This window comes from Rousettus aegyptiacus, unplaced genomic scaffold, assembly GCF_014176215.1.
Source record: "Rousettus aegyptiacus isolate mRouAeg1 unplaced genomic scaffold, mRouAeg1.p scaffold_m13_p_4, whole genome shotgun sequence".
Taxonomy (NCBI): domain Eukaryota; kingdom Metazoa; phylum Chordata; class Mammalia; order Chiroptera; family Pteropodidae; genus Rousettus; species Rousettus aegyptiacus.
The window spans coordinates 153,533,058-153,560,187 of record NW_023416307.1 but is presented as its reverse complement, the minus strand read 5'-3'; the positions used below and the strand labels follow the sequence as shown (position 1 = coordinate 153,560,187).

Below are 27,130 nucleotides of genomic sequence, written 5' to 3'. Positions count from 1 at the left end.
GGACGGTTTCTGAATTCGATGCTGCATTGTTGACATTTAAAAGTTTGTCACTTCTCAATACCTCTTGAGTGTTTAATGACACTTCGCTTGTTTCGATTCTTTCAGAGTCTGAAAAGAGCGGTGACTCGGATTGTGTGAATAAACCAGTGGAAGGTGAGTTGGAATCGATCACTTTCAGGGTCAAGGGTAAATTCTTGTTGCTGGCGGAAGAGGTGGCGGGAACTTTAGGAAACTTGCAGATAGACGCACAAGCACAGAAGCCACATGTTCTTTTGAGGATGTGAGTAATTCGTAGGTGAATAATCATAATTAATGTTCATAGTGACAGTCACACTTGGCAGAGAACTCTCAGAGTTTCTCATTGCGTCCTGGCCACGTGGAAGGAGGCATGGTACATCCCCAGCTCATCCGGATGAGGAAACAGTGGCCTGGGAGTCTCCTGAGGGCCCCGCAGGTGCACCCTGTCCAGAGGAGGATTGCCACCACAGTGACCCTTGCACAGGGCTGCTTTGGACCCAGCACCCCCCTGCATCCAGACAGCACTTAGCCTGGTGACTGTCATTGCTCTGGCCTGATGCATTTTGCAGTTGGTGATTTATGCCCTGTTGGGGTCGCACTTGCTGTCCAGTGTTTGCTGCTTTAGTAGCTCGCACCTAAAGGTGAATCGTTGGTTTATAACTCAGGGACAGTGTGTGGCCGGTCAAGGACTGTCTGTTGACAATCACTTAAAGGATCATCTTTCCTTACTGTCTCATTTCATAGCTCAGACGAACGTCATCTTAATATAGGACAGCAGCCCGAACCTTTTCGGTCTACCTAACAATGCCAGTTAGCCGAGGGAGTCATTGCTGGTGACGCTTCGCGACCTGCTTTGGCCCGGGTCGCGGATGGCTGCACTGGAGTCCATGTGCCAGGCTCCTAGAGGTTAAGATTTGCTCTCTGTCATCTAAGGCTATTATGCTGTGGCGGTTGTCAGGAAATCAAATGCTGATCTCACCTGGAACTCTCTGAAAGGCAAGAAATCCTGCCACACTGCTGTGGGCAGGACTGCAGGCTGGAACATCCCCATGGGCCTGCTCTTCAAACAGACAGGTTCCTGCAGATTTGGTAAGGAGTCCTGAGGGAGGTGGGTGGGCCATCCTGGAGGCGCGGGGGGATGGGCGGGGGGGGCAGGGGTGTGTGTGTGTGTGTGTGTGTGTGTGTGTGTGTAAGGAACATGGAGCTGTGCAACCTCAGGGAAGGGAGGGGACAGGGGATTTGCAGGCCTGCAGCCTCTCTTGGTATAAGCAAGTTTTCCCTGTGGCCTCCCGCAGCCAAGGATGCTCCGAGAGGTTCTCCACATGCCCCACCCATGCCCTACCCACTCCACTCCAAGGGGGAAAACACTGGAACGTCAGTCTGTTTCTCTGCACCCTAAGAAAAGAGATGAAGGGTTTGAGAAGTCCAAACGTTCTCTCTCTCTCTCTCTCTCTCTATTATTATTTTTTACCTCTTGGGGCTCCAGATCTAAATTCCTCACAGGTGCAGGCCTTCTAATTTCAAAAAAGGCCCCCGCCTGCCTCACGAAATGTGACTTCTGTTACTACACAGAGCCGACTGCTCACTCCACACTGTGCAGGAAGTGTGGAGTAAGGCCTCAGGGGGGTCTCGCTCAGCCTGCTTCCGGGCCCTTCTCTGCCTGCCACGTCCCATGCTCACACGCCACGCACAAGCCGCGCCCCGCCTGCCACGGGCCTGGTGGCGCGAAGTTGCGTGTGGCATGTTCTCGCTATGAGTCGCCTCTCGTGCAGGCCTCTCCTTGGGTGTCTCGCGGGGCAGTGCAAGTCATCATGACTCCCTGCGAGCTGGGCGGGGGGGGGGGGTCCCCAGCCCCCGCCGGGGAGACCGGCAGGTTGGATGAGGCCACCGCCTGCTCACCCGGGCACGGCTTCCTTGACCCTTCGATTTCCGCTCTTCTTAACCCGTTTTCCTTTGTGTTGGTTCCTTCACACGGGTTAAATCACCCGATGGGGTTGGTGCAGATTAGATTCAGCTACGAAGACAGAAAACTCCGAATAGCGGAGGCTCAGACGAGACGGAAGTTTATTTCTGTGTCACGCGAGTGAATCCCAGAGGTGGATCGTCCAGAACTAGTAAGATGACAGCGTGGTATCAGGGACCTGGGCTTCAAGCGTCTGGCTGCTCTGACATATGTGGCTTTCTTGCTCAAAGTCATGTCCACGGCCCATGTTACAACAGGAGGTCCAGTCCCTGTTTCTGCGTTCCATGTGCAGAATAGAGGAAGGGGGACAAAAGGGGGGGGGGCGAGGTGCTAAAAGCATGTGCCAGCTACCGTTTAAGGCTGTTTCTAAGATGCCGGCACACAGCACTCCACTCGTATTTCTCTGGTCGGTACCTTGCCGCATGGCTGTACCAGCCACAGGGCATCAGATAAGGTTAGTCTTTATTCTAGGGTACCAGGCGCCCAAGTAAAAAGCAAGGTTTCTATTACTGAGAAAGAGTGGAAGTCAGATCCTGGCTAGGCGACCGGCAGATTACGCTGCGGGTGGCCGAGTTCATCAGAGTCCCCGGGTCAAGGCAGTGCTGATGGGACTCTCTCCGCAGTCACAGACCCTCTTCCCTTGCCCCAGTCAGGGTTCCTGCCAGTGCTGGTGGTCTGAAGCCTCATCTCATTTCCCGGGGGCCCTGGATTGGTGGCAACATGTCACTCCTTGTGACGCTGCGTGCTACCCGTCCTGGGCAATATAATGAACCTGAACCACACTGCGTCACCTGCTAGGTAAAGGTCACTTGCGTTAACTCAGGTAGGGAGTGCTGACTTCCCACGGCCCTTCTCTGCAGATGAATTCTTTAGTCAAAGCTGCGCCCCAGGGTCAGACCCGAACTCCAATCTCTGTGCTCTGTGTGTCGGCAACGATTCGGGCCAGGACAAATGTGCGTCCAACAGCAACGAGAGATACTTCGGCTACAATGGGGCTTTCAGGTGAGTGCTACGGTCAAACGCCACCAGGCCAGGGCCATGCGCCTCATCCCCCAACATCTGGGCACTGCATTTCTAAGGTGGCCAGACACGGCCTGTCGCAGCAGAACCGGGGGTCACCTTGGGGGTCTGCTCACGGGCAGCACCAGCGAGGGCTTCTCCCAGCACACTCACCGCCTTAGCGCGGAGGCCAACCCAGGGGCTGTCTGACTTCGGCTCCGCTGGGCTCCCCTCTGTGGCCCGAAACCAAAGTCAGCCTCAGTGAGCCTCAATGCCCTCATCCTCGAAATCGAATTTGTAGAGCACATGGCATCTTAAGTCCTTGCTGCGATTCAGTTTCAGGGGGAAGAATTTTCTTTTTTCTTTTTTTACGACCGGCTCCCTTTCTTCTAATCTAGGGTCATCATGTTTTACATTTTACTCTTCCCTTTGATTTTGGCCTCAGAAATGAAATGGCAAAGAAAAAGCAGCCTTGCCATGTTATTCTCTGCTAACGAAGTGAAAAATAAATTAAAAAAAAATAGGTTTTCCGAATTACGACCACGTGGCGATTTGCGGTAACTATCCACAACCCACGTTCTGCGATTTCATCCATCGGGGAGTTGTTTGTCAGTGGTACTTACTACGTTAGGGGTTTGAAGCGCACGGAGTTTTCCGCCATCCCTTTCCCTCCGTTCTCCAAGAATATGTTTCACCACCAGATGGCACCATGGATCTGAGAATGACCGGGATCGAACTCTGGTCTTGGACCTTTTTAATAACAAATTCAGTAGCTTTCTTCCCTGTGGTGGGATGATATAAAATAGCTTTCACTATGCCCTCAGTGACTCATAAGAGAATATCTTGTGAACGTACGAAACTATCTTTAAGGGAAATTTGCAAATGGAAAAGTTGTGATGTGATTCCACTCAGAAATATCAAATGAACACTTATCTGATAAAAAAAACAAACAAACAAAGAAATGATGTAGTTCCTCTTTTAAACCTATGGCAAGGTATCATTTCACTGAAACACCTACATTTTCATGTTTATACCAGAATAAAGTGCCTTGCTTTCAGCTCAAATCGAAAGCTGGAACCAGAAGTCCCATTTACCTCTATATTTATAACTAACATCCGTATATTTCTGGTTCTTAATTTTTAACTGTCAGCTGCTTTCTGATGACTCTCTGTTATGGAGAAGGAAGCTCTAGCCTCTCATTCTGCTCCTAGCTATAACCACGAATTTCACTTCCTTTCGGCTCCCAGCAAGATTATGTCATACTCGGTGCTTACATGGTTATGAACATATAAATATTATTCTCCTGTGAAACATGTGGTGGCATAAGATTAGATTTCCTTTGTTGTACCAAGGTTTTGTTTGTTCTGTACGAAGTGAACAGATGTCTGATTGATGTATTTTATTTTCCGTGCTTTAAAAAAAAATCACTAAGTCATCTGAAAACCCTCTACCAGTAGTGTAGCTCCTCATGAGACACACATAAAGTGGGTGCTGTCTCAGCTTGCCATTTCCTTGAGACTTTCCCTCCCGAAGACCTCCATCCTCCTGCCCAGTCTGGACCGGTGCCTTCCAGGCCCCCCTGCGCCTCTGTGGTTCTGGGGTTCCCCTTGACCATCGTTTTTGAAACTTCCCTTTGTCTTACTTCATGTTAAAGTGCCATTTCCTGTATCCCTTATCATTAGGTGTCATGGTTCTGTGGGAACAGAACATGTCTTTTGGAGAAAGGGTGCATAGGAGCTGCTATTTTTTTGAGTGTTTATGTGTCTGAGAACATCTTTATTTTACCCTTGAAGCGATTTGTAGTTTGGCTGTATAACTAAGTGTAGGCTAGAAAACATTTTCCCTAAGGTTTTGACAAGATTTCCATGTCTGAGAAATGGCAGCGTTAGGCTATTTTTCTCAACTTTCTCACTGAAAATAGGCACACATGCTGGATTAAGTACACACACACACACACACACACACACACAAACACACACATATACTTAAAAGCATTGAATAACTGACAAAGTAATAAGAAATAATTAAATTAAAATCTAAGGGAGAATAGGAATCCAGAGAGCTAAGCCAAACAACGTTGCCCCGAAGACATTTGCCTTTTCTCACAAACTTGAACCCAGAGGTTACATACACTGTTAAGGTAAGAGTGGACCAGAAGGAAGTTTCATGCTTTCTCCGAGACTTCGAATTGCCTAGATGCTGAGGAAAAGAGGGAGGAAAATGCATACCATCCCTGAGAAATTGAAACCATGAGCCAGCTCTTGCATGAATTTGTAGCTCAAACTTGTGTCTCCTAGAAGGTCCAGAAATTCTCAACATATATGTGTATATGTACATATATATATGTATATATATATACTTTAAAGTGGTCCCAGACCAGTAGTTCCTTTAGGAACCTGTCTGAAAGACAGCATATTCAGGTTAGGTCTCAAAGACTGCTCAAAAATATTCTTTCAATCATAATGAGCAGTATACAGTAAAAAGTAATTGTAATAATGTTAACCAAACATACAAGGAAAAAAAGTCATCAGAAGCAAAATCCAGCAGTAGAAGCAAGTTAACATTTTTTAAAAAAATAAATAGAACTTCTATAAAGGAGAAAAAAATACAGCAATTGAAATTAACTATGCAACTGACCAGATTAACAGACTAGACATAGCTAAAAAGAGAATTAGTGAAATATAAGACGAATGAAAAAAATTATCCAGAACATGAAAGAGACAGCAAATATAGCAAATTGAAAGCATTACTTCATTGTCTTCTGATTTCTAGCGTTTCTGTTGAGAAATCTGATACTATTTTTGATTCTTGAGTCTTTGTACATGACCTTTTTTCTTCTTGAACACTTCTTTTTTTTGAGTTTTCAACGACTTATTTTTGTCTTCCTACTTCTGAGAGAATAAGCTTCAGAAGACTTATGAGGTGTTTTAGACAAACAGATCTACACAAAGAATATTCTGTTAAGAGTATATTAATCAGACACATATGATTTATATTTCTCTCTAAATTTACAGAGATTTAACAATGAATGAAGAATACTTTTTAGGAAAAATGGGGTTTGGGTTTCATCACATATAAAAAATGCTTTGAAAACTAGTTTCTTGAAAATTTTTTGAGTTGAAAAAATAACAATAAAAATACTATTTAAAAACTATTTAAAAAATCTCCAGCATGCTGAAACTGACAATGATATTTCTTCATGGGAATCTTTTATTTAATTCTTTGGCTCGGGCACTTGGCAGACCTTTTGTCTAGATTCTCAAGTTCTTCAGCTCTGGGAAATTTTACTTCATTTTTTCTTTGATAATTTTTTATCCCATTTCCTCTGATTTCTCTTTAAACTTTAATTCTTAAGTTATAGACCCTCCTGGATTATCATATCATTTTCTATTTCTTTTTTTAAAAATTATTTGCTCTTCATTACCTTTTAGTTTCTAGGATATTTGTTCCTTTTAATTTTTCGATTATTATTTCACTTTAAAGATTTTTAAGATTGTTAATTTTTTACTTTCTAAAAACTCTTTTTTTGAGTCTGTTTCTATGTTAGATCTTCCTGTTCTTGTTTCCTGAGTGCCGTGCCCTCTTGCATCCCTTTAATGACATTAATTGCAGCTTAACTTAAAGTAGTTTATCCTCTCTCCTGTATTGTCTCTGTATCCTCTGAGTACCATTGTTTCGGTTTCCCTCTATTCCGATGCTCCTTCAAATAGCCGGTGGGCTCTGGCCATTTGCCCGGAGTGACGCGCCGGCACTGACCGTGAGCTGTGCATTGCATCAGTTGTCTCATGTTGGCGAGTTCAGACCTCGCCGTAGGGCAGTTGGTTTGTGCCACTCCCCTGTGGGGCATCCACATAGCAGAACCTCTAGGTACTTCCCTTGACTCGATCAGATACTCCAGAGAAGGAGTCCTCCTGTCTGCCTCTCGGGAGCCTGAGAAGGGCAAAGGGCTATGATTTAACCTTCCGGGACATAGATTTTCACTCTGCTCTTTGATTTCAGTGTTGGGCCTCTGTCCTCGGCTCTGTTTGGTTGCCTGGTCCATGGTCTTGGTCCATGGTCTTGTTCAAGTTCAATTTCCCTGTGAACAGACCTTCAGTCTTCTTCCAGGGTGCGGGGAATGATTGCCCAGCTGCATGGGATAGGAAGGTACCTCAACTGCATCTGTGTAGGCTCTATCCGGTCCCCCCGTTCTCAGCCTCTTTCCGGGGAGTCCAGTTCTTCTAACCGTTGAGTCTTTCCGGGGCACTTCCAAGTCACATTGCAGCTTTCTTTGCTCTGCTGGGTCAATTACTGCTCACCCGTCTGCTCTCTAACCTCCCAGTGTTGTCATTATCATCTTTTTCTCCTTGCTCTCTTCTCTCTCACGGATTTATAGCTTTTTAAAGAAAAAAATCTCACGATCATTTTATGGGGATTTTAGAAGGAGGGAAGGTACACATATGTGTTCAATCTTCTGTTTTAAACCATACGTTTCTGGAAATATTTGTCTTTGTCTTTTCCATGTTTACTTTTGTGTTGCAGATTTTGGAAAGTACATTGCAAATATTTAAGAAAATTCTAATAGTTTGTCTTTTCTGGCAATGTTTTTTTTTTTTTTTCCTGGAACATTTTAGATGCCTGGCTGAGAATGCTGGAGACGTTGCATTTGTGAAAGATACCACTGTCTTGGAGAACACGAATGGTAAGTGTTTCCTTTCCCCCCTCAGAGCAGAGTCTTTGTCCTTACAACACGTCCCAGCATTCAGATTTGCAGCTGGGAAGATAGCATACCCTTTTCCAGACTTTTGAGTAAGTTAATTCTGAAAATTTTTTTACCTAAATATGGTAATGTTTACAGGTGTCATTTTGAAACAGTTCTCTCTTCTTCTTCTTTTCCTCCTCTTCCTCCTCCTCTTCCCCCTTCCCCCTTCCTCCTTCTCTCTCTCTCTCTCTCTCTCTCTCTCTCTCTCTCTCTCTCTCTCTCACACACACACACACACACACACACACCCCAGCAGTACCCAGTAGCAAATATCTACAGAAACACAACGTCTGCCTTTCCCAGCCTACGGAAAACTGAGTGTGGGCGATGCTAAAAAAAAAAATGGAACATATGCAAATAAAACTTCCCTTTTTTTGGAAAGGTAAGTAGTGGCCCCCATTCAGCCCCAGAGGAGCCCCCGTTTGGATGCTCCTCGGGAGCGAATGTGGACGACATCACAGACACATGCAGCTGATGGAAGTTAATCTACCAGCCGACGCCTGACAACCCCTCTCTCTTCTGATCTCTACGTGAAAACCGTAATGACCAAACTCAGAACTCGCAGCCACTTGCTGCCTTCCAAACCGGCCCCTTTCCTCAGGCCTCACTCAGCCTCCCGCCCCTCCTCCTCAGCGGATGACTTGAAATTTTCCCCTGAGAAGGAACTGCCTCAACTCTCTGCCTCCCTCCTTCAAAGACATCGACTGTCGCGGCCTCTCCTTCTTCTGTCTCTTGGGAGAGGGGTTGAGGCCAGACATGTAAATCCGGAGTGACCCCAATGTCAAGCAGACAAAGCCAAGAGAGTGGATGGAATGTTTTCTCGCGGGAACAGGGCAGAAGGCGAGAAGCAGGGGCCCGAACAAGTTTATGAACCCTTAATCTAAGTGATCTCCAGGGATCAGATTGATGTCAAGTTTAATTAATAAGCTTCTGTGGGATTTTACATCCGTATTGTATCGGCACTGACTAAAAATCTGTTTGATAAACCCACAGAAGTTCCTCCCTTTGCTCTGGTTACACTTGGAGCATTCGACTATGAAAGAAAGGGGGAAACAATTTCTTCTTGAACATAAACCAGCTGTTCTTTTTCTGGAACTCGCTAGGATATACGGCACAGATGGAGGTTTTCTTCTTAAAAATTAAAAAAAAAAACAAAACGAACAGCTTGATAGAGATACAATACACGTACTACAACATCCACCCATTCACACCGTACAACTCAGCGGTCTCCGGCACATTCACAGAGTTGTGCAGCCACCAACACAGTCCAGTTCTAGAACGCTCGCGGCACCCCGGAAAGAAACCCTGTGTGTACCTGTTAGCGGTCACTCGCCCTCTCTCCCAGAGGTGGCGGCCGTCGCCTCGTTTTCTCTGTCTCCCTAGATTTGCTCATTCTGCACATTGCACATACATGGGATCCTACAGTAAGTGGCCGTTTGTGTCTGGCTGCCTTCGCTTGGCGAGACATTCTCAGGGTCCACCCGTGTCGTAGCGTGTACGCGTACGTCACCCTCTTTTACGGCTGAATTCTGCTTCGTTGCATGGATACAGCATTAGCGTTAGAAATGTTCGAAGTTCGTGTGGCTCGTGCAGGACGACGCTTCCTTCTCCTTCACCTCGTTGCCAACTCCAGGGTGTGCATTTCGAGAGGCCAGTGGGTGGTCACCCCTACTCAGAAGGAAGGTCCCTTTGACAAACCCAGGCAGCGGCGGCTGATGCCACCTTCTTTCTCTCCCCAGGGAAGAACAGCGAAGCCTGGGCTAAGGATTTGAACCTGGAGGACTTTGAGCTGCTGTGTCTCGATGGCACCCGGAAGCCTGTGACTGAGGCTGAGAGCTGTCACCTGGCCAGGTCCCCAAGTCACGGTGTGGTATCTCAGAAAGATAAGGTAGAACACCTGGAACTGGCGCTGCTGGACCAACAGGTATGGACCACCAGGGCTCCTGCCCTTTCTTAACTGCATGGGCTTCTGTTAGGTGGGCCCATCACAAAGCTAGGTGAATCAGCCCATCTCAAGCCTTTCTTTCTAGTCCCTCTGCTTGAAGCTGGTGGTGATGGCATTTGCTTCCCGCTGTGGGGCTGCCCAGAGTCTCAGTAAGGACGACAGAGGCCTCTGACCCTGGGCTTTCTGGGAGTGACCTCACTTCTTCCCTGAGTCTCATACCCCTGGACTCGTGCTCACCGCCCAGCTCAGAGACGGCGACTCTCCTGATACCTCCCTTGGTTCTTCAGGCCAACGAGGGCGGCGACTGAGCCTTCCTCCCACAACTAGGTAGAAAGTGGTGTCCCCTGGCCAAGCACCCTGAATCTGGGCCAAGTGAGCAATGTTCTGGGCAAGGCCCCTGCATGGGTCCTCTTTACAAACAACAAACCTAGATCTTCTGTAGCCTTAAGGCAATCTGTGAGGAGTGGAAATCCTGCGATTTCCTTCAAGCTCGTGATTCTCTATCAGAGCTTCTGGTTTTCTATCAAACTGTCATATTTCTAGGTGCGTTTTAAAGACAGGGGCCCTGGGATGGTAATGACAGGCACAGTAAGTGGCAATGACCTGGTCCGTGGTGGAGACGGCTCCCAATGCAGACGGCCTCTCTGAGAGAGCCGCTCTGGTAGAGTGCTGTGGCTGATCCATCAATTTGAGGGGCAGATCTCAACTGTCACCTAGTCACCCATAAGGATAGAGGCTATCGGTCCAGCAGAAAGGTGAGATGATGGAGGGCGAGATCAGGAGTGGCCAGGGGCCTGGGCGCTGCCCTGGGTGGGGCCTCCTCCCGGGCCGTGGGGAGCCAGGAGGACATGGCACAGGGGACATTCGGCCAAGGCAGTGGCAAGACTCCAGAAGTCAGCTCCGCCCGCCCCACGGTTTCCCAGGGCCGATCCTGGCGGGAAGAAACGTCCTTGGCCTTCTTGACCCGTGCGCTCTCCTGTCCTCCCCGCCGCTCACCTGCGTCTTCCCTCTTGACGCAGGCTCGGTTCGGAAGCGGCGGCAGCGACTGCCCGAGCAAGTTTTGCTTGTTCCAGTCTGAAACCAAAAACCTCCTGTTCAACGACAACACTGAGTGTCTGGCCAAACTCCACGGCAAGACGACGTATGACAAGTACCTGGGACAAGAGTATGTCACAGCTGTTACTCACCTGAGACGGTGCTCTATCTCCCGTAAGTGAGCCACAGGTGGCGACTCTAGGAAATCACCAAGGGCGAAGGTCAAGGTAGAGGGCCGAACAGCATCCGAGGAGGGAAGGTGGATGTAAACATGTTAAGGCGGTACGAACTCTCCGCGCCTCAGGAAATTACGATCTCATCGGTGAGGTGCAAGAAGTCGAGAGTAAAATAAAGCGGTAGATAATACGCTAAATTTTTATGATGCTGATTGTGACTGTCATGGAGGTTTTTTTAGAAACCGATCATTTTATTCCGTGAAATGAAATGTGCGTATATATACACATGTACATACACATACCCACATATGTATTGAGAAGTGACAAATTCTGGTTTCTAGACAGTTACCATAAATACCAACTATAGAGGATACAAATGCTTGAAAAAAGATTTTAGCCAGGAAAATGTACTGACAATAATTTAATCCTTTAAAAATGTTTTGAAGACATCGCACAGTGCTGTAAGGCTTCAGGCGATGATTCTCAGATTTCAGGGGGCACGGCCTCCCTGGGTCCCCGGACCATCCAGAGTCCTGCTCCTGGCCCCTCACCCAGGATGTTGGAGGCACCGGCTGGTGGCGGTGGCGGGGGGCGGGTGTGTCTAGGAACAGGAGTCCATCCAAGAATCTCCGGATCAGTCCTTCTGAACTCTGGGTGATCTTGCCCCCGATGGGACACCTGGCAATGCCTGGAGATATTTTTGATGACATAGTTAATTGCTCATGTTCCAGAAGTTAGAGGGCCATCAACGTCTGGGGCCCTCGAGAGTGCGCCTTGGTGGATTCGCTTTAGAGACAAGTCGGGTGGGGAGAATGAACCCAGGTCGGGGCCAGAGCTGCCATGGGCTCCCTCGGGCCCTGCAGCTGTTAGGGGGAGGAGCCGTGGGGGAGTGTGAGCAGGACCAGCCCCGACTTGACCACGGAGGGAGAAGGCCAGGGGAAAGTCTGTTTGCATGTTCTCCTTGACTGGTTTATTGATTGAAGAAAAGAAACCGGTTTCTGAATCTCCTGCTTTGTTGTGTCCCACAGCCCTTCTGGAAACCTGCAACTTCTTGAGGAGAGAAAACCCCCAATGATGACCCCTGAGGAGCCTCGGCCCTTCCTGCTCCCGGCCCCGGGCCCCGGGCGCGCTGGGGCCTTCTCCCTTCCCGAGGTGCCGTTCGCCAGTTATACCTGCGTTCGCAATTCCCCGCTGCCATCTTAGCAAGAAATAAAGTCAGGAACGCTGTTGATTTTTATTCCTTCTGAAGCATCATCATTCGTCTTTCCTAGAATCGTGTACTGAAAGCGTGTGTCTGACTGAAGACCCGCGCGGTTGGACCTGTCCTTCCGGGCTTTTCCGGTCCAGCTCCTCCTCTTTCCTGCAGTTTTGGGGGCGACACCAGACGGTCTGGAGGCCAAGCAGCTACTCTCCCCAAGGGCGTGTGGTTGTCTCACTGCTTGTGCGTGTGTGCATGTGTGCGCGCGCGCGGGCGTGTGTGTGTGTGTGTGTGTGTGCGTGTGCGTGTGTTTCTAGGGCGGGGGAGGGAATAAAGGGGAGGAAGCAGGGGATCAGTAGAGGAAACTGGACACCCAGAAGGCTGGTGAGCGTCTGGTGCTTCGCGTGAACAGCGGCGGGTATGGCAGATGGACACACATGGGCGTCGTGGAAAAGGCGAAGCACTTCCACCCCTTGGCCGGATGGGCTGTCGTCCTCCAGCCAGCCTCTTGTCACTAGCTTTTCTCCCCACTGCTCGCAGCCACGGTCTTCGAACCCGGTCTAGGCGGGCTGCCTTCCGTTTCTTCAGCAGTGGGGTGGGGGTCACTCTTTCCTTCTCTCTTCACCCCATGATGACTTGGTTCTAACCTGTTCACTCTCCTGATGTGATGATGGGAAAAAAACCATCCTCCCTGCCCTTCCCACCGCCGGGCTGAGGCGGGGCTGAGGCCCTCGTCCTTCTGAGCCCTTTGCTGTCCTGACGCCGCTGACCACCCCACCCCCACCCCGGCTTCGCTGCCACCCTCCTCCTTTCTCACCCTTCTCTGCCTTCTTGTGGGCCCGCGCTTTGCCCTTTAAGCATGTTTAAAGTTTGGTTTCTGACCCACTGTCTCGATGCCAGGGAAGGGGATTAAGGGAGAACCAAATGGCCGGATTTTAGCTACAAAGACAAACGCCCCTCACCGGGGGAGCGAGCAAACAGGGCCCAGTGGGGGACAGGTACCTGCTCCCTTGGATTGGCAACCAGGCCAGCAACTAAACCCAGAACGCTTCGCGGTGAGCTCTCTCGGACAATCATGCGCACGGATTTCTCCGGAAGTTGGAACTGTGCGCGTAGAACCCCGTGGCCACTCAGACGCTTCTTTCTCTGCCCGCTCCACGTCTGGGCCAGGCAGCTCGAGCCGCTGAGCCGCCATGAGACCTCGGTCCCTGCAGTCATCCCCGTCACACCGACTTGATCGGGGACTTCGTGTGGTGTTCCTGTCACCACCTCGTCCAACTCTGAGGGCCTCGCAGTCTTCGAGGAAAGCTCACGGCCTTGCGTTCCGCACAGACCCCATGCTCGGCTCTTTTTCTCTGCTTCTCTGCCCGCCGGCGGGGTCTTCAGGCCTCGTGAGCTCTGGGTTAAGCTGCCTTCCGCCCTGGAATTCCCTCTGCCTCCGGGCGTGGGAATTTTCCTCCTCGATCCGTTTGTCCTGGTGGAGATCGACCTCCCACACGTTTGGGAATGTAATCTGACCTTTCTTGTCGTCAGATCTTTGCCCTCAGAAACCCCAAATGAACTGTTTTCTTAGCCAGTAGTTCTGCTGTAGGTCCCTGGTCTAAAATGTTGAATTTTCTGGAGCTCGGTTGTGCCACTTTAACTGCAAAGTGCAACAACGGCAACACCTGAAAAAGACCTTTAGCTTCCTGTTTCCTCCACGGGGTGGGGGAGAGCCTGAGGGTGTCACTTCCTGGGCATACCTTGATATTTCAAATGATTAAAGTTAGGGTACCAGAGAAAGGGGGAGAGGAAGACGAGGCAAAGAGAATATGACTTTGCAGGGCAAGGACACTCTTGTTGCAGCTGCCTTTCCTCCCCAGACCTTGCTCCAAGGGGCATGAATGAGCAGAAGCAAACACACCCCGCAGCCCTGGGCCAGACAGACAAAGGGGAGGCCCCCGTTCCCAGTGCCACCCTGTTCCCCATTCCGCCTCCGGCAGTGGTGGCTTGGCCCTGCTTTGCAGAGCTGTAAGAAGGCGGCTCGACAGGCATCTCCTCTTTTCTGCGCCTGGTCTCGGTTAGAGGAAGCCACACCTCCCTCACTGTCCCTGAAGGGGAATTAAATTTCTCCATGTGTCAAGAGTCTTCAGACGAGCGGAGCCACGAGGGTTCCTAAGGTTGGCTTCACAGGAAGAGACCTGTGCACGTGTATGCCCACCCTCAGGACGAGGGCCGTGGGGGCCGGGCGATGGTGCAGGGGAAATGGCATGTAGGAAGAAGCGACCGCAGAGGGTTTCATGGCAACTGCTCAGAAGTCGAGCAGAGGACGCCTCGCCGGCCCCTCCTAGAAATATCGTTCTGCGATATCTCACAGTTTCTCTTGTGTTGAAGATACTTCCCCATACAGACGACCAGACAGTAGCATCCAGGCTTGGGCTCCCCGAGGAGGAATCATTCACACTAGATCTCGGTTACTCTCCAGCCAGGTCGCTGCCTCTCTCTTGTAAAATCGTCACTCTTCCTGGTCCAGTGCTGACATCATTTCCCCTTCTCCCGGCCACATGGGCAGGACTGGTTTGGGTACATGTCCTTAGCCTTTCTCTATCTATCTACTGGGGAACCTGAGTGGCATGGGTATAGCAATTCTGAAATCTTTTATGTGTGTGTGTAGGATGGAGAAAATGAGTAAATATGTTGATGTTTTGGGACCTAGAGTTACTGCGAAAGAAGGAAGATGGAAATCTGTGCTGGGTAAAGCGAGGCAGACCCTGTAGGCTGAGCTGGAGTGGGAGGAGTCTGTGCAGACTCACAACTTGGGTACCATTTTTTTTTTTTTTTTTTTTTGTAATATAGGTTTACTAATGAGAAGAATGAAATACTTTTTTGAGGGACATAACATTTAGCTTAATTGGAGTTCAAAATTAGTATTCTCTATTATTAAAATTGGTTGCAAATGTTCATCTCTTAATGCTGATCTGTAACGAAATTTTACATATCTCATCCTTGAAAATGTCTTTTCTCATCGGTGCTGTCAAATACTGATATCGGTCCACAAACGTGATTTTAAGCGTGCACATTTATCACTTGGAAGGCATTCATCGAATCGTATTAGATTCTTTTCTCGATTTTTATCTCGTATCACAGCATGTCATTAGACTGTAGCCCACTTCCAACTAAAGATTAGAAGGATGTTCTTTAGTTTCACAAACTGACTTTGGAATATGGAAATCTCTTTTGTCCTTGCACTGAGGTCTGAAAAACACTTTCGAGCCAGTAGCTGGAGCTTAGAAAATATATCTGATACAAATTTGTATACAAATTGAGATCTAATTGACCTAATTGATCTTAACTTCTAACAGTAGGGACGTGTATAAAGTGGCTTGACATTCTTCGTGATTCAAACATCAGTTGTCAAGTGACTTCATTGTTTCATATGTAAGTGCTATTTTGCCTTGTAATTCTAGGTTGAGTTTATTAAGAATCATAATCAATTCTGCAGAAAAATCTCATTTTCAGAGCTGTTCGGTGTTCTGTAAGGTAAAGATCGTCCTTGTTTAGAAAAATTTCAATCTTGGGTCTGACCTCAAAATATCACAGTAAAACTTTACCATTGCTAAGCCGTCAAACTGCTGTGAGGCAGGGAGAATAAGGATATTAAAGTTTTATTTCTGAAAAAAGAAATCCGCAGAACTGATGATGGTTAAGTCCACAGAGCAAATGAAGTTCATCACTGATGCTGCTGGTTTAATGCAAAACGAAGTCAAATATTTTCCACAAAATACCACTAATGAAGAACCATAGTCTTCAAACACCTTCCATGTTCACAGGCTTCGTAAATTTGTTCAGTTACGCCTCCTTTGGCCCAACACATATTTTAACCGTCATCAGCTGCAACACGCCTTGGCCAATTCCACTTCAGACTGTGTCAAATTAGTGTCTTCCTGATTTCGTTGAAAGCATTCTCGCCTGCGGCTATTCCACACAGACCATTGTGGAGGCTAATTCTTCCCTCACTTCGAACTCACCATCGACTCCTCACATCATCTGTAACATCTGTCGACCGGTCAAAAGCCAAGGAAAACCACCCAAAATCATTTGTGCCATTTAAAAAAATTGATTCTTGGTGTAGTTCCTAATTGTCTTCACCTCTTTGAGCAAGAGTTGTCAACAAAAGTCCGACAGACTCAAATGTGTTCATTTTCTCTGGTCACTTTTTCTTTTCTTTTCTCTTTTCTTTTCTTTTCTTTTCTTTTCTTTTCTTCTCTTCTCTTCTCTTCTCTTCTCTTCTCTTCTCTTTTCTTTTCTCTTTCCTTCCCTTCCCCTTCCCCTTCCCCTTCCTTTTCTTCTTTTCTTACTGTGCAACCAGACAGGATTCAGTTAACTCCACATCATGAAATGGCCTTCCTTGCTTGACTAACCAATGAGCCATTCGGAACCTTATTTCGCCTGCAGACTGGGCCGATGAGCTGGTAGCAGAAGTCCTTCACGTTATAAGACTATTTACATAACTTCAAACACGTGAAAAACAATATTATGTTTAGCTCATGGGTATTTGTGGTAGAAACCAAACTTGTGGCGGAGAGGGAGGGAGGGAGGTCTGTGAGGCTTTGGGCAGGTGCTTCCCTCCGCCCCACCCCCGCTCAAAGCACACGGCCTGCAGCTCCTGGGCTGGGCCTTGGCCCTGGCTGGTGAGGGCCCTGGGGCTCCTCATCCCAGGCACTTGGTGGGACCTGCCGCCAAGAGTGCTCTCCCCTGGGGGGCGGGGGGTGTCCTGCTGGTCCTGCCAGGGAGAAAAACAAACAGCTTCTGATGGTTTCACTAACGGGATTAGAGAAAAAAGAAATGTCAAGGGCAGGTAGGTGCCGGGGGGATGCTGACTTGCCCCAGCGATGAACCCACATCCGAAACTGCCCTGCAGTTGGGGTCACCACCTGGTTCAGGTCACGGTGGTCTACCGTCTTTCTCCAGATCCGTTTGTCTTCTGCGCAAGCCGAGCCCGTGAGTTCGGTGGGGACGGGGAGAGACTCGCCCCCCTTCGCCTTTCGACTTCGGGCGGGAATCCCTCCGGGCACACGGTGTTCCTTCCATGTAGTGCCCTGTCAGGTAGGCACAGTTCCAACGGCTTCCGCTTGGCCTTTCCCACCGTATCCGCCTCACTCGGGTCACAGAGTCGCTGCGGGATCCGTCCCTGGCTGAGCGAGCCTGTTCTGGAACTGGGGACATGCTGTCGGATGGGTTCGGGGACCCATCCTCTGGACCCCTGTGAAACAGAACTGAGATGAAACTCCAATGATCACCCGATCTCCGTAAGCCCCTACTCTGACAGGGGGACCTCGGTGACGTTTTAGGTCTCTTGGAGTTAGTGTCGGTTTGGAGCCACTGTTCAGGAATCCCCCAAAGCTGGATTGTTTCCTTTTCCCAAGTGCGGTCACCCTGACAAATGGCCCTGGGCTCCTCTGGGGAAGGCTGGGAGAAAGAGTATCAGAATAAATCCCTTGCAGTGTGGTGGGCCTCCTCCTTAAGGGGGTCCAGCCTCTCCTTCATTCAAGGGGTTCTGGATCTGTAAACTGCCTCAAATCTTAGAACTGATTCAGGGGCTGTAACTCTATTTGGTGATTCAAGTTAGACTTCTGATCGCTAGACCTCGAACTCTTCTGCTTATATAGATCAGGTAAGAATTTAGAAGGCCGCTCATCTATTTCGGTGCTAGGGACATCATGATCAGCCGGCCAAGGCCACGTCCGTCAGACTCCTGATGACAGCTTTAGCTTCATTGTCCATTATGATGACCGCATTGTTGTTGCCCATAAAGTGTTACCGCGTGGTCCCTGTGTCCTTGTGATGCCATTGCATTTAGAGATCCCATTTCGAGGGCGGCGGTCATCACTGTAATTTCTTACCTGCAGAGAAGAGCCATCACGGAGTTATCTAAGGATGCCGGAGCTCATTTATTTTTCACTGCGTGGTGAAGGGTATGTGCCCTAGGTACTCCGTGGGTGGGTGAGTGGGTCTTACATGGTAGAGTGGGTGCTGTGGCATTTCAATCTCCCTAAGCAGTTAGAGACTTTCTCTACACTGTACCAAAGAAGTTAGGGCATTTCTGCTTCGTGTAATGTAGGCCGCTTTGGGGTACATAGTTCAGTCAACCAGCAAACAAACTTTGAGAGCCATTCCCAGCTCTTCGGGCTAAAACGCCGAATCTAAAATATCTCTGCTTAGTTCGTCCATATCGAAAAATTTGGCCTGATCCAACTTTATGTCCCTTCTACCGTTACATTCTTAAACTCTATTTCCACAGATGTTGCCCAGTTTTCTGCTAGTGAAAATTGACAAGAGCATGCAATTCTCTCTGGTCATGCTTTGTGTCTTGCAAGGAGATGAGGGACTAGGTGTTGAGAAAGATCAGCAGTGGCTGACAACGTGCTCGCCTCAGAGGAGCCCATCACGGGTTTTTCAGGCAAAGGGGTTGAACTCTTCACGGGGTGGGGGTGGGGGGGACGGGAGGGGCGGGGCTACCTCTGCCGTTGAGGAGGCTCAGTGAAATATAGGGGTTAAAGCCACCACCTGCATCGGAATCTGCCCATCCCAATCTTCAGTATCTTACTCCTTCCTAATCGACGCCGTAACTTTAGGCAAAGAAACCTGGAGGGTTGAGAATTCAGTTTGTGTTGGAATTCAGTCACTTTAAGGATCAGACTTTGGGTTTGCTTTTCAGAAATCTCAGCCATGCCACAGGAGATAAGAGTCTTTTTTTTTTTTTTTTTTTTTTTTTAGGGCAGTCATAGAAGCTTTCGGTTTCCTTGCACAGGCCTTGAGCTGGGAATTTAAAGCTCCAAGCTCATTTTCTTTCTCCAAGTCCTCCAGCAAAGCAGAAAGCAACCAGCCTACTTTATGATAATCCTCATTTTGACCTAATCATCCTGTGGCGATCAACACTGGGTCACCCCGATCCTTGCTTTCTATGGACTTCGATTACAGGTGTCTAAGGTGATCATTCGAATAACTAATTTCCTACCGCATGCCATGGACAAGCAGAGCCTCCTTTACTGCTGAAAACAGGGTCTTTAGTGCTTTTAAACCTCATCAGGTGAGGGAGCCAAGGTTCCTTTGCGACCGCTCTGTCAGTTAGAGTTCACCAGAGAAGCAAACTCACGAGGGGATATACTTACACTCAAGACCCGTTACAGGGGTTTGCTCTGGTGTGATCGCGGGACCCGACTGAGCTGTCTCGAAGGTTGTTTTCGTCACACCTGACCAGGCTGGGACTTGGTGGTGATGAGGTGCAGCTGGGAGAGGAGGCTAGCTTTACGACGAGGAGCCCAAGGATGAGCCGAGACTCACAAGCGCGAGCTGGAGCCCGCGAGGACGGGCTGAAACCGAGTCAGCGCTTGTCTCTCTGTCCCTGCGAGAGTCGAGGATCTTCGTGGCGAGGTCGAACCCTCACACCCGGACTAGGAGTCGGAAAGGCTGAAGGAGGATCCAGGAATGGACGTAGGCCTGACACGCACGACGGCGAGGTGAGATAAGGTTCAGTGTACGTGAGCTGTAAAGTGGCTGCCGCTTCACTTCCGCCCTCCAGACCTCTCTCCGGAGTTTCTCCTGGGGCCTGTCCTAACCGGGAATATGCAGGCAAGAGAATTCTGGGAAATGTAGTTCAGCCTGGCCAAGCGGCCACATTACAAAGCCACCACACTCTACTGGGAGCTTATCCTAAGAGAGCAATTCCTCGTGAGTACAAAGTTGTTAAGAACGACGTCACTCACCACCTACAACGTTGAAATAATAAAAATATCCAATGTTGGAATACAGACTTTAATGAGTTTAGGGATGTCGACATGATGAATTCTTATACAATCTATAAAAATAGGAATTTCGGGCACTATGTAGAGACAAGAGGTGTTTACGGATTACAGGGGAATAAAGCAGAGTGCACAATCCTCTTGCGGCATCGAAGTGCGTGAAGAAATGAGCCTGCGAATGGAAGGTAATGCGTGAAAACGCAAAGGCCCGGGACAGAATGGGGCCTGCTCGGGTGACGCGCTAGCTGTGATTTCAATACTCTAACGCTGGCATGTGGTAGACGATTATCGTCTTAGTGTGTCTTGCTGCCCTGTACCCCTATAACTCCTTCCTCACTGTTAAAGCACCTGACACTGCTGGGCCCTTGAGTGGCAAAGGGGGAGGGAGGACCCCTTCTTTCTGAAGCCATTAGATTATATTGATTCTTTTGATTCAGCGCTAACATTGCAAAATCCTCTAGAATTTTTTCCTCTAATAGGAAAGTGTTTACTTCAGTTTTTCTATGGTGCCTTAATTAAAATACTAACTGCGCGCAGGAAGTGCTTGCATTACCCGTTGGAGGTCAACCTCTCCCTCTTAATCTACTTCATGGGCATGAGTGTCACCTGTCCCTGTCATCTGTGCTGGCTGAGCAGGTGCACCGCAGCCACAGACACCCGGAGGAGCGTGCGGCCAGGGGCTGCGGTGGGGCGGGCTGTCCACAGGTTCACAGAGCACACCTGCCGCGCCGGCCCCGTGGCCGAGGGCCGAGGAAACGCATTGTACGTCACGATGTTATCCTCCCTTGGACTCCTCCAAACCAAAAGGCCAGGGCTGAGCCACATCTCCCCTTTTCCTTTTGTCAGATAGTCGCTTACCTGGAGCAGCCGCGGGAGGCTCAGGTGCGGAGGAAGAGGCCCGTGAGAGCTGGAATTCGAACACCGAACACCGGCGGGAGCCGGCAGCATCCACGGAGGGAGCGAGGGAAAGGTCGCTGTGGACGGCGGCCCGCGGGCCCGTCACTGCGCCGCTCGCCCAGGCCTCCCCACGGCCAGCGGCCCTGCGGGGGAGAGCCGTGTCCCCAGCTGTCTGAGGGTCAGGGAGGCCAGATGGCATGTGTTAGGTCCCGCAGGAAGACACAGACACCCCTTCCCAGCCCCTCCCGCGTGGGGGCCTCCAGGGAAGTCACTCAAACCCCAGCTCGTAGCTAAAGGCCAAAACCCGGGGGGACAGCAAGGGTGTCGAGTCTGAAATTTGGATCGAAGCTTTTCTTCCGTCGATGTGGCAGAGATGGTTCTTTGGAGACGTTCGTTGGTCCATAGACCGGTGGCTGAGGGAAGCAGGGATCGCAGGGCTCGCCTTCTCCCAGTCCTCTGGACCGCCGTAAATCACCCAGAGTCATAACATGCAGGGACTCGCTCTGTGCACCAAGTCCTCCCGACGTGAGAGGAAGTACCGGGTGGACCACCGGCAGGAGACGTAAGGGCGCTGGTGTCAAAAAATGACAAGCCCGATTCCGACACGACAGCCGTGTGATGTAAGCCTCAGTCTCCACATTTCTACAACGAGGCTCTATTTTCTCTGAAAGGCTGGTCTGTGGAGCAGATACGGTGTCTTTGAAAGCACCTCGAGAAGGGTAGAGTCCTGTCAACATCCGGGCCTCCGTGTAGGAGCCTTAGACCGGGATGCAACGTGGGCTCAGGTGGCCACAGCGCATTTGAACAAAGGAAAAGACGAGATTGTTTGCTGCTTAAGAGAAATTCAGATTTAACGAGGCTTCCAGTATTTTTTTTCAACTTCAAATTTTATTGCTTTTTCATTCCCTCTATCAATCGTGTTTCCCGTTTCTAAATTTGTTCCATTCGTGCCACAAATAAATAGAATTGAGACGAATAGAAGACTAGTCATTCAAGAGATTTTAATCATTCTTTCAAATGTCCCAAATCAGAATGACCTTGACCTGATAGGAAGTATTTTTTTGCATTAGAAAATATTATAGAATCGAGACAGATATGCCCTCAGCTTTTCTTAAACACACTGGCCACCTTCTCCGTGGTTTTTCACTGGTTGTTAGTTGCAGTAGTTAGTGGAAGAGTGGATAAGCGTGTGTTATTTGCAACTTTAGGATAACCATCTTCTTGTTCCGACTTGGGAGGAAGGTCTGGCTGGGTTAGTAATGCTCCTTACATATTTGGGCGGTTCCACCGGATCATTCATCATGAACTTTTTATTTTCAGTAACCATTTCTCTCTCGGTCGCTGTAAGAGTTTCTAGATCTTTATTCTTTATTCCCTGTTTTCATTCTGAAAGTTCTGAGGAGGTTTGGTCTTTGCGTTCACCACTGCATCTGTAAACATCTGAAAACGATGTCATTTTCCCTGAGATTTCTGCCCCACGCGCAGTAAGAGGTGGACGGTGAGTCCGGACCGACTTGTATAAATTTGTGAAGAGACTGTTTCTGTCCCCTCTCCTTCTTGAACGTCTTAACCCTCTTTTCACATCTGCTGGGATATTTCGTGTCGAGGTCTCGTTCTTGATATTATAATGGCATTTTTATTCGCTATTTAATGCCATTCTGGATGAGTCTCGTCTCAGTCAGCTTGGGCTGCCATAACAGGGTACCACGAACCTTGTGGCTTACACAATGGAAATTTATTTTTCACAGTTCTGGAGGCTGGAAGTCTACGATTAGGGTGCCGGTATGAGCGGGTTCTGGCGAGACCACCCTTCCTGGCTCGCAGATGGCCGCCTTCTCCCTGTGTCCTCATGTGGTGGAGAGAGCGAAGAAGCTCTCCGCTGTCCCTTCACAGAAGGGCACTAATCCCATCACAAGGGCCTTACCCTCACGACCTCACTAAACCTCATCGCCTCTCAAAGTCTCCATCTCCAAATACCATCACATTGGGGGTTAGGGCTTCGAGGTATGAACTGGGTGTGGCACGCGGTTCGTCCATAGCCTCCCACCCCGAGGATGTGGGGGAACCAGGGCTCGCTCTGCTCTGCCGTCCACGGGGTCTCCCAGGTGCCACCTCCTCCTCTTCCCCGCTCAGTGATGGAGGTGAGAGGTTGCGGTCCATGGACATTCTGTATTTCCTCTGCCAAGTCTGCTTGGGACATGTGACAGAAAACACGGGCACTGGGTCTCCCCGGGCAGATGCTTATTGTGACGTTTTGAAGTCACAGGCCAGTGAGGCCAGACATACATGTCACGCTGAAAAGGACCAAACATACATTACGTTAAACGTTTCTAAGCCTGATCTTGCATTTACTGTTGTTAAATAGTAGAAAGAAGTACTAGAACCCTAGGGGGCTCCCAGGTTGGGGTGTCTCGGGGTCTCAGGTGTTGGAGAGTAGCGAAGAAAGCCTAGAAAACTCCCACAGAGCCCGTCACTCTGCCTCTCTTTACCCTGAGCCTCCAGCTGGCCAGTTCTTTCAATTACCTGCAAGAAAATGTACCTAAAAAAAATTACCTCTATTCGACTGGGTCGCTTCTCATTTAAAATGTGGTCCAATTGGTTTTAAAAGTACGTATTTATTTTATGCGTTTTCCTGCCCAGTTTTTGGAAGTTTGGCATGCCGGACACGGCATCGGTTCTGGAGCGAATGGCCCCAGGATTTGTGTCCCAGCACTGACACTCTCTAGCTGTGTGATCTTAGACCAGTTTCTGAGCCTCGGTCTCCTCGCCGTAGACACGAGGCGACCTCCACCCGCACCGTGGACGAGAAGCGAGGCGTGAAGATGCTCACGTTCGCGAAGCGTCCAGCGTAGCGCCCGACGCGCGTCCAGCGCTCGGTAAATACTTGCTCGCGTCCCCCTTTCCTTCCCGGATCTATTCCGTATACAAATACGTAAAAAAAAAAAAAAAACCCAAACAATAACAACAAAAAAAGATACACAGAACAACGCAACGAGACAAGAACGGATGTTTATTTATCCAGTCGCGATGGAGGCTAGTTCACACCCGGGTGGTGTGGTCGTGTTCCGCCCACGACGTCGCGTGGGCAGAGTCCTCGGCGGGTGGGCGCGGAGCAGGACCGCGCCGGCAGCAAAGGTAGCAGAGGTGTCTCCGAAAGGCCCGGTCGAGAAGCACGTGGAGCAGCGGGTTGACGCAGCAGTGGGTGGTGGCGATGATTCTCGTCACCTGGACGCTCCTGTCCAGGTCGTAGCTGCGCTTGCAGTCTTGCAGGGAGAAGTAGTCCTTGAACGTGGACAGGAAGAGCGCGGTGCTGTAGGGCCCCCACATCAGAAGGAAGACCAGCACGATGGCGGAAACGAGCTTGCCAAGGTCACAGCCCCCGCCCCCGGACCTCGGCGTTTTCCCCATCCGCACGCAGCAAACGAGGAGAACCAACAGCGGAACGAGAAAACTCACGACGTTCATCCTCAAGGTGAGGAAATACTTCCAGGGCGTCTGGTCCCCTGGAAGAACATGCAGTCTGCTGAGGAAGCACCTGTGCTCTCGGCTTCCGGTCTGAGAGCTGTACGACAGGAATTCGGGCGAAGCGACCAGAACGGCTGCTGCCCACGTCACGACACTCGTGACGGCGGCGCAGGACACCGTCCTGCCATTCGAGAAAAAGCTCCTTTTGTGGAAAAACACAGTCAGAAGGACACTGAACAACACCTCGCCGTACAGGCCCACGGAGGAGAGCGCGGCGACGACCTTACACGCGGGGTCAGCCAGCAGCCCCCCGTGCAAGGCGCTGTGAACCCAGACTGGCAGGGTGAGCAAGAAGCCCAAGTTGGCGACTGCCAAGTTGAGGAAATAAATATTTTCCACGTGCCCGAGTCCTTTGGATTTTACCCGGACGAGCACCACCAAGCCGTTGCCCAGGAGACCGACCGGGAACACCGCGGAGTAGAGCTGAGGCACGAGCTCGGCCGACAGGACCTTGGCGTCGTAGCGGTCGCACTGTTCTGTTGCGGAGCCATTCAGACTGTCGTTGACGAAGACGTCGTAATCGCCGTCCGGTGCCAACGTGTGATTAGCCATCTCTCGGCTGCCCTGTGGGGAGATGGAACGTTATTTTTCCCCTTCGTACAGCTAGCGGTGTCCTCCTGGAGGAGGCAGCAAACAGCGGAGCACCCGTGCAGCTAGACTTTCCCGCTCCTGGGGTTTGATTTTAGCCCGAGGAGGTCTACGGCTCAGAAGATGGAGAACAAACATTTCTTTAGCACGTCCCTACTTCCTGAGTGCGGCTGCTAGAACCATCTATCCGTTAAGCGCTTAGGTGCTTAGCTGTCTGCGACTCCCACGGGCACATACGAGCAGGCAGGACACTTCCTCGAAGAGCCTCATTCTCCTGGTAGACACGAGACTCGGCCACTTGTACACAAGATGCAAGTAAACACACAGCGAGAGAGAACCAAGTGCCGTGGTTTAGTTTCACAAAGTTGTTGTCAGTTACGGTTTCTACATCTTTACAAAGTCTGCTCGCCCACCGAAAACAGCTTCCTGTGACAACAGGCTGAGAGGTGTGAGTTCTTGGCTCGAAGGAGGTGAGCAAACGTTTGCAGAAGCGAAACCATCCCGAGCATCAACATGGACATAGCCAGCTAAATACGCGGACGACTTACCGGCTGACTGACTTCCTGGGGCGAAGGCAGCCTCCCGGCCCACCACGTGAGCCGCGCTGGGGATGGCCTGGGACAGTGGGGAGACCGGCTTCCTTCCGAACAGAGGGTCCTGACCTCTAGGGACGAGAGAAACCACCGTGTTGTCCCGGGTGACTCTGCCCACCAGTCACGGGTCTCGGGGACTGACTGACATAAAGCCACTTGAAAGCTCCCCAGTCCCCGGCGTGTGTCTCGAGCCTCTGAGAGAAAAGGGAAGGTTGTTTTCCTCTGTACCCCGCCTCCAATTTCCGTGTGGCCTTTAGACAGCCCTCGTCCTGGCCGCCCCAGATAAGGGAACTAAATTACGCTGCTCCTTGGTGATAGTGACAGAGAGATAGGAAGGCGCTTCTGACATGTAATGCCGCGCAGGGAGCATCGAGTCAGGCTCGCAGACCAGAGGGGCCCAGGGCTCCCCGGCAGCCTCGCGTCGGCGTGAGCAGAAGGCCCCTCCCTGAGTCGACACGGCCTTCGAGAACTCGTAGTGAGGACCCCAGTGAACGGCAGCGCTTGGGTTTTCATTGTCACTTTTGAGAGACACTGGGAGCTTTCGCTGAAGGATGAGGTCCCGAGAGAGGACTTCACGACAGTGGAAGCCACAGAGTCACATCTGCTGGAAAGGGGGGGGGGGGCGGCGGCGCAGAAATGGGGTCTGGGCGCCAGCGAGCGTGGGGCTGCTGTGAGCACCAATGTGGGAGTGAGGCGAGCTGTCAGGGGCTGACCCACCTCGGAGGAGGAGAACCCAGCGCAGGGCACTCCCGCGAGGAGGACGCAGAGGCTTCCCCAAGTCAGGGCTGCGGAGAGGAGAATGCGAGGGGAATGAGATCGGCACCCGACAGGGCGGGGTGGGGGACGGGGGGGGGCGGGGGGTGGTGAGGTTTGAGGCCGGAGAGAGGAAACTGAAGAAGAGTCCAGATTTGGAGCGGTGGGAGGAGGTTGTGGGGAGCGGGGGGAGGGGGTGGTTTGGAAGAAGGATGAACTGAGAAGAGGAACTTGAGAGAACTAAAGAGTCTGCACGACCCTCTCCTGGACCGAGGCCTTGCATCTGTGCTGGACCTGAGGGCTCGTGGGTGGGTTTAGCGTTTGTACCTCTGGCTGAACGACATCCTGTGAACACCAAACAGGTGTCTGATTCAGAACGTGGGCCTGTTACGATAGACCTAGAAACGCGGAAAGTTTTAAGAGAATGGAAAAATAAACATAAGACGGTATGCGGCGGAGCGTTAAATTTAACTCAAAGGGAAACCCGTGGCACCCCTCCGTGTGGGGGGAGGGGTTGGTGCTGGTGAGAACGCGGCTGTGACTGCTTCCCAGCGAGTCACCCTCTCTCCCTGCCCCCGCCCCCCTCTGTATGGGCTTCCGCGAGGGAGGGAGGGTCACCGTGCCGTGGGAAGCTCTGCCCACTGGTGGCAGCCACAGCCCTGGGACCAGCGGCGGTCCTTCGCCCTGGGGCTCTACCTCCCGGAGCAGGGCTAGTGGGCGCCACACCTGGGCCCCCCCAGAACCTGGAGTGAGGAGGCGACAGTGGCTCACGACGCTTTACGGCCCGGTGCTCACTGGTCAGCCCCGGGCGAGGGGGTGCGCGTCGAGTCCAGTTTCGAGACTTGAAAAACCCCCGTGGGTGAACACGTGACGGGGAAACGCAGAGTAAATTCCACCAGGCGGCGCCTCACACGTGTC

At 50.5% G+C, this 27,130-nt stretch overlaps 2 protein-coding genes across 3 annotated transcripts in view; one reads left to right on the top strand and one right to left on the bottom strand.

The window, feature by feature from the left end:
- Nucleotides 1–12,114, top strand: part of LTF (lactotransferrin) — a 32,868-nt gene extending 20,754 nt beyond the window's left edge. The window contains exons 11-17 of the mRNA XM_016141363.2: nucleotides 106–153; nucleotides 952–1,107; nucleotides 2,842–2,983; nucleotides 7,594–7,661; nucleotides 9,461–9,645; nucleotides 10,686–10,875; nucleotides 11,906–12,114. Coding sequence (XP_015996849.2) covers nucleotides 106–153; nucleotides 952–1,107; nucleotides 2,842–2,983; nucleotides 7,594–7,661; nucleotides 9,461–9,645; nucleotides 10,686–10,875; nucleotides 11,906–11,952 — 836 coding nt within the window. The 3' untranslated portion in view covers nucleotides 11,953–12,114. The remainder of the gene's footprint in view (nucleotides 1–105; nucleotides 154–951; nucleotides 1,108–2,841; nucleotides 2,984–7,593; nucleotides 7,662–9,460; nucleotides 9,646–10,685; nucleotides 10,876–11,905) is intronic.
- Nucleotides 12,115–21,717: 9,603 nt separating this feature from the next.
- On the bottom strand, nucleotides 21,718–25,698 carry CCRL2 (C-C motif chemokine receptor like 2). Of its 2 annotated transcripts, none has more exons than XM_016141362.2 (2): nucleotides 25,415–25,698; nucleotides 21,718–24,842 (listed from the first exon to the last, which is right to left on the bottom strand). In XM_016141362.2, exon 2 carries the CDS (start codon nucleotides 24,828–24,830, stop codon nucleotides 23,793–23,795), a length of 1,038 nt encoding a protein of 345 aa, XP_015996848.2. In that variant the 5' UTR covers nucleotides 24,831–24,842; nucleotides 25,415–25,698; the 3' UTR covers nucleotides 21,718–23,792. The 2 variants fall into 2 exon arrangements, with proteins under 2 accessions (XP_015996848.2, XP_015996847.2); XM_016141361.2 differs by lacking the exon at nucleotides 25,415–25,698 and adding an exon at nucleotides 25,104–25,259.
- Between the last annotated feature and the right edge of the window lie 1,432 nt (nucleotides 25,699–27,130).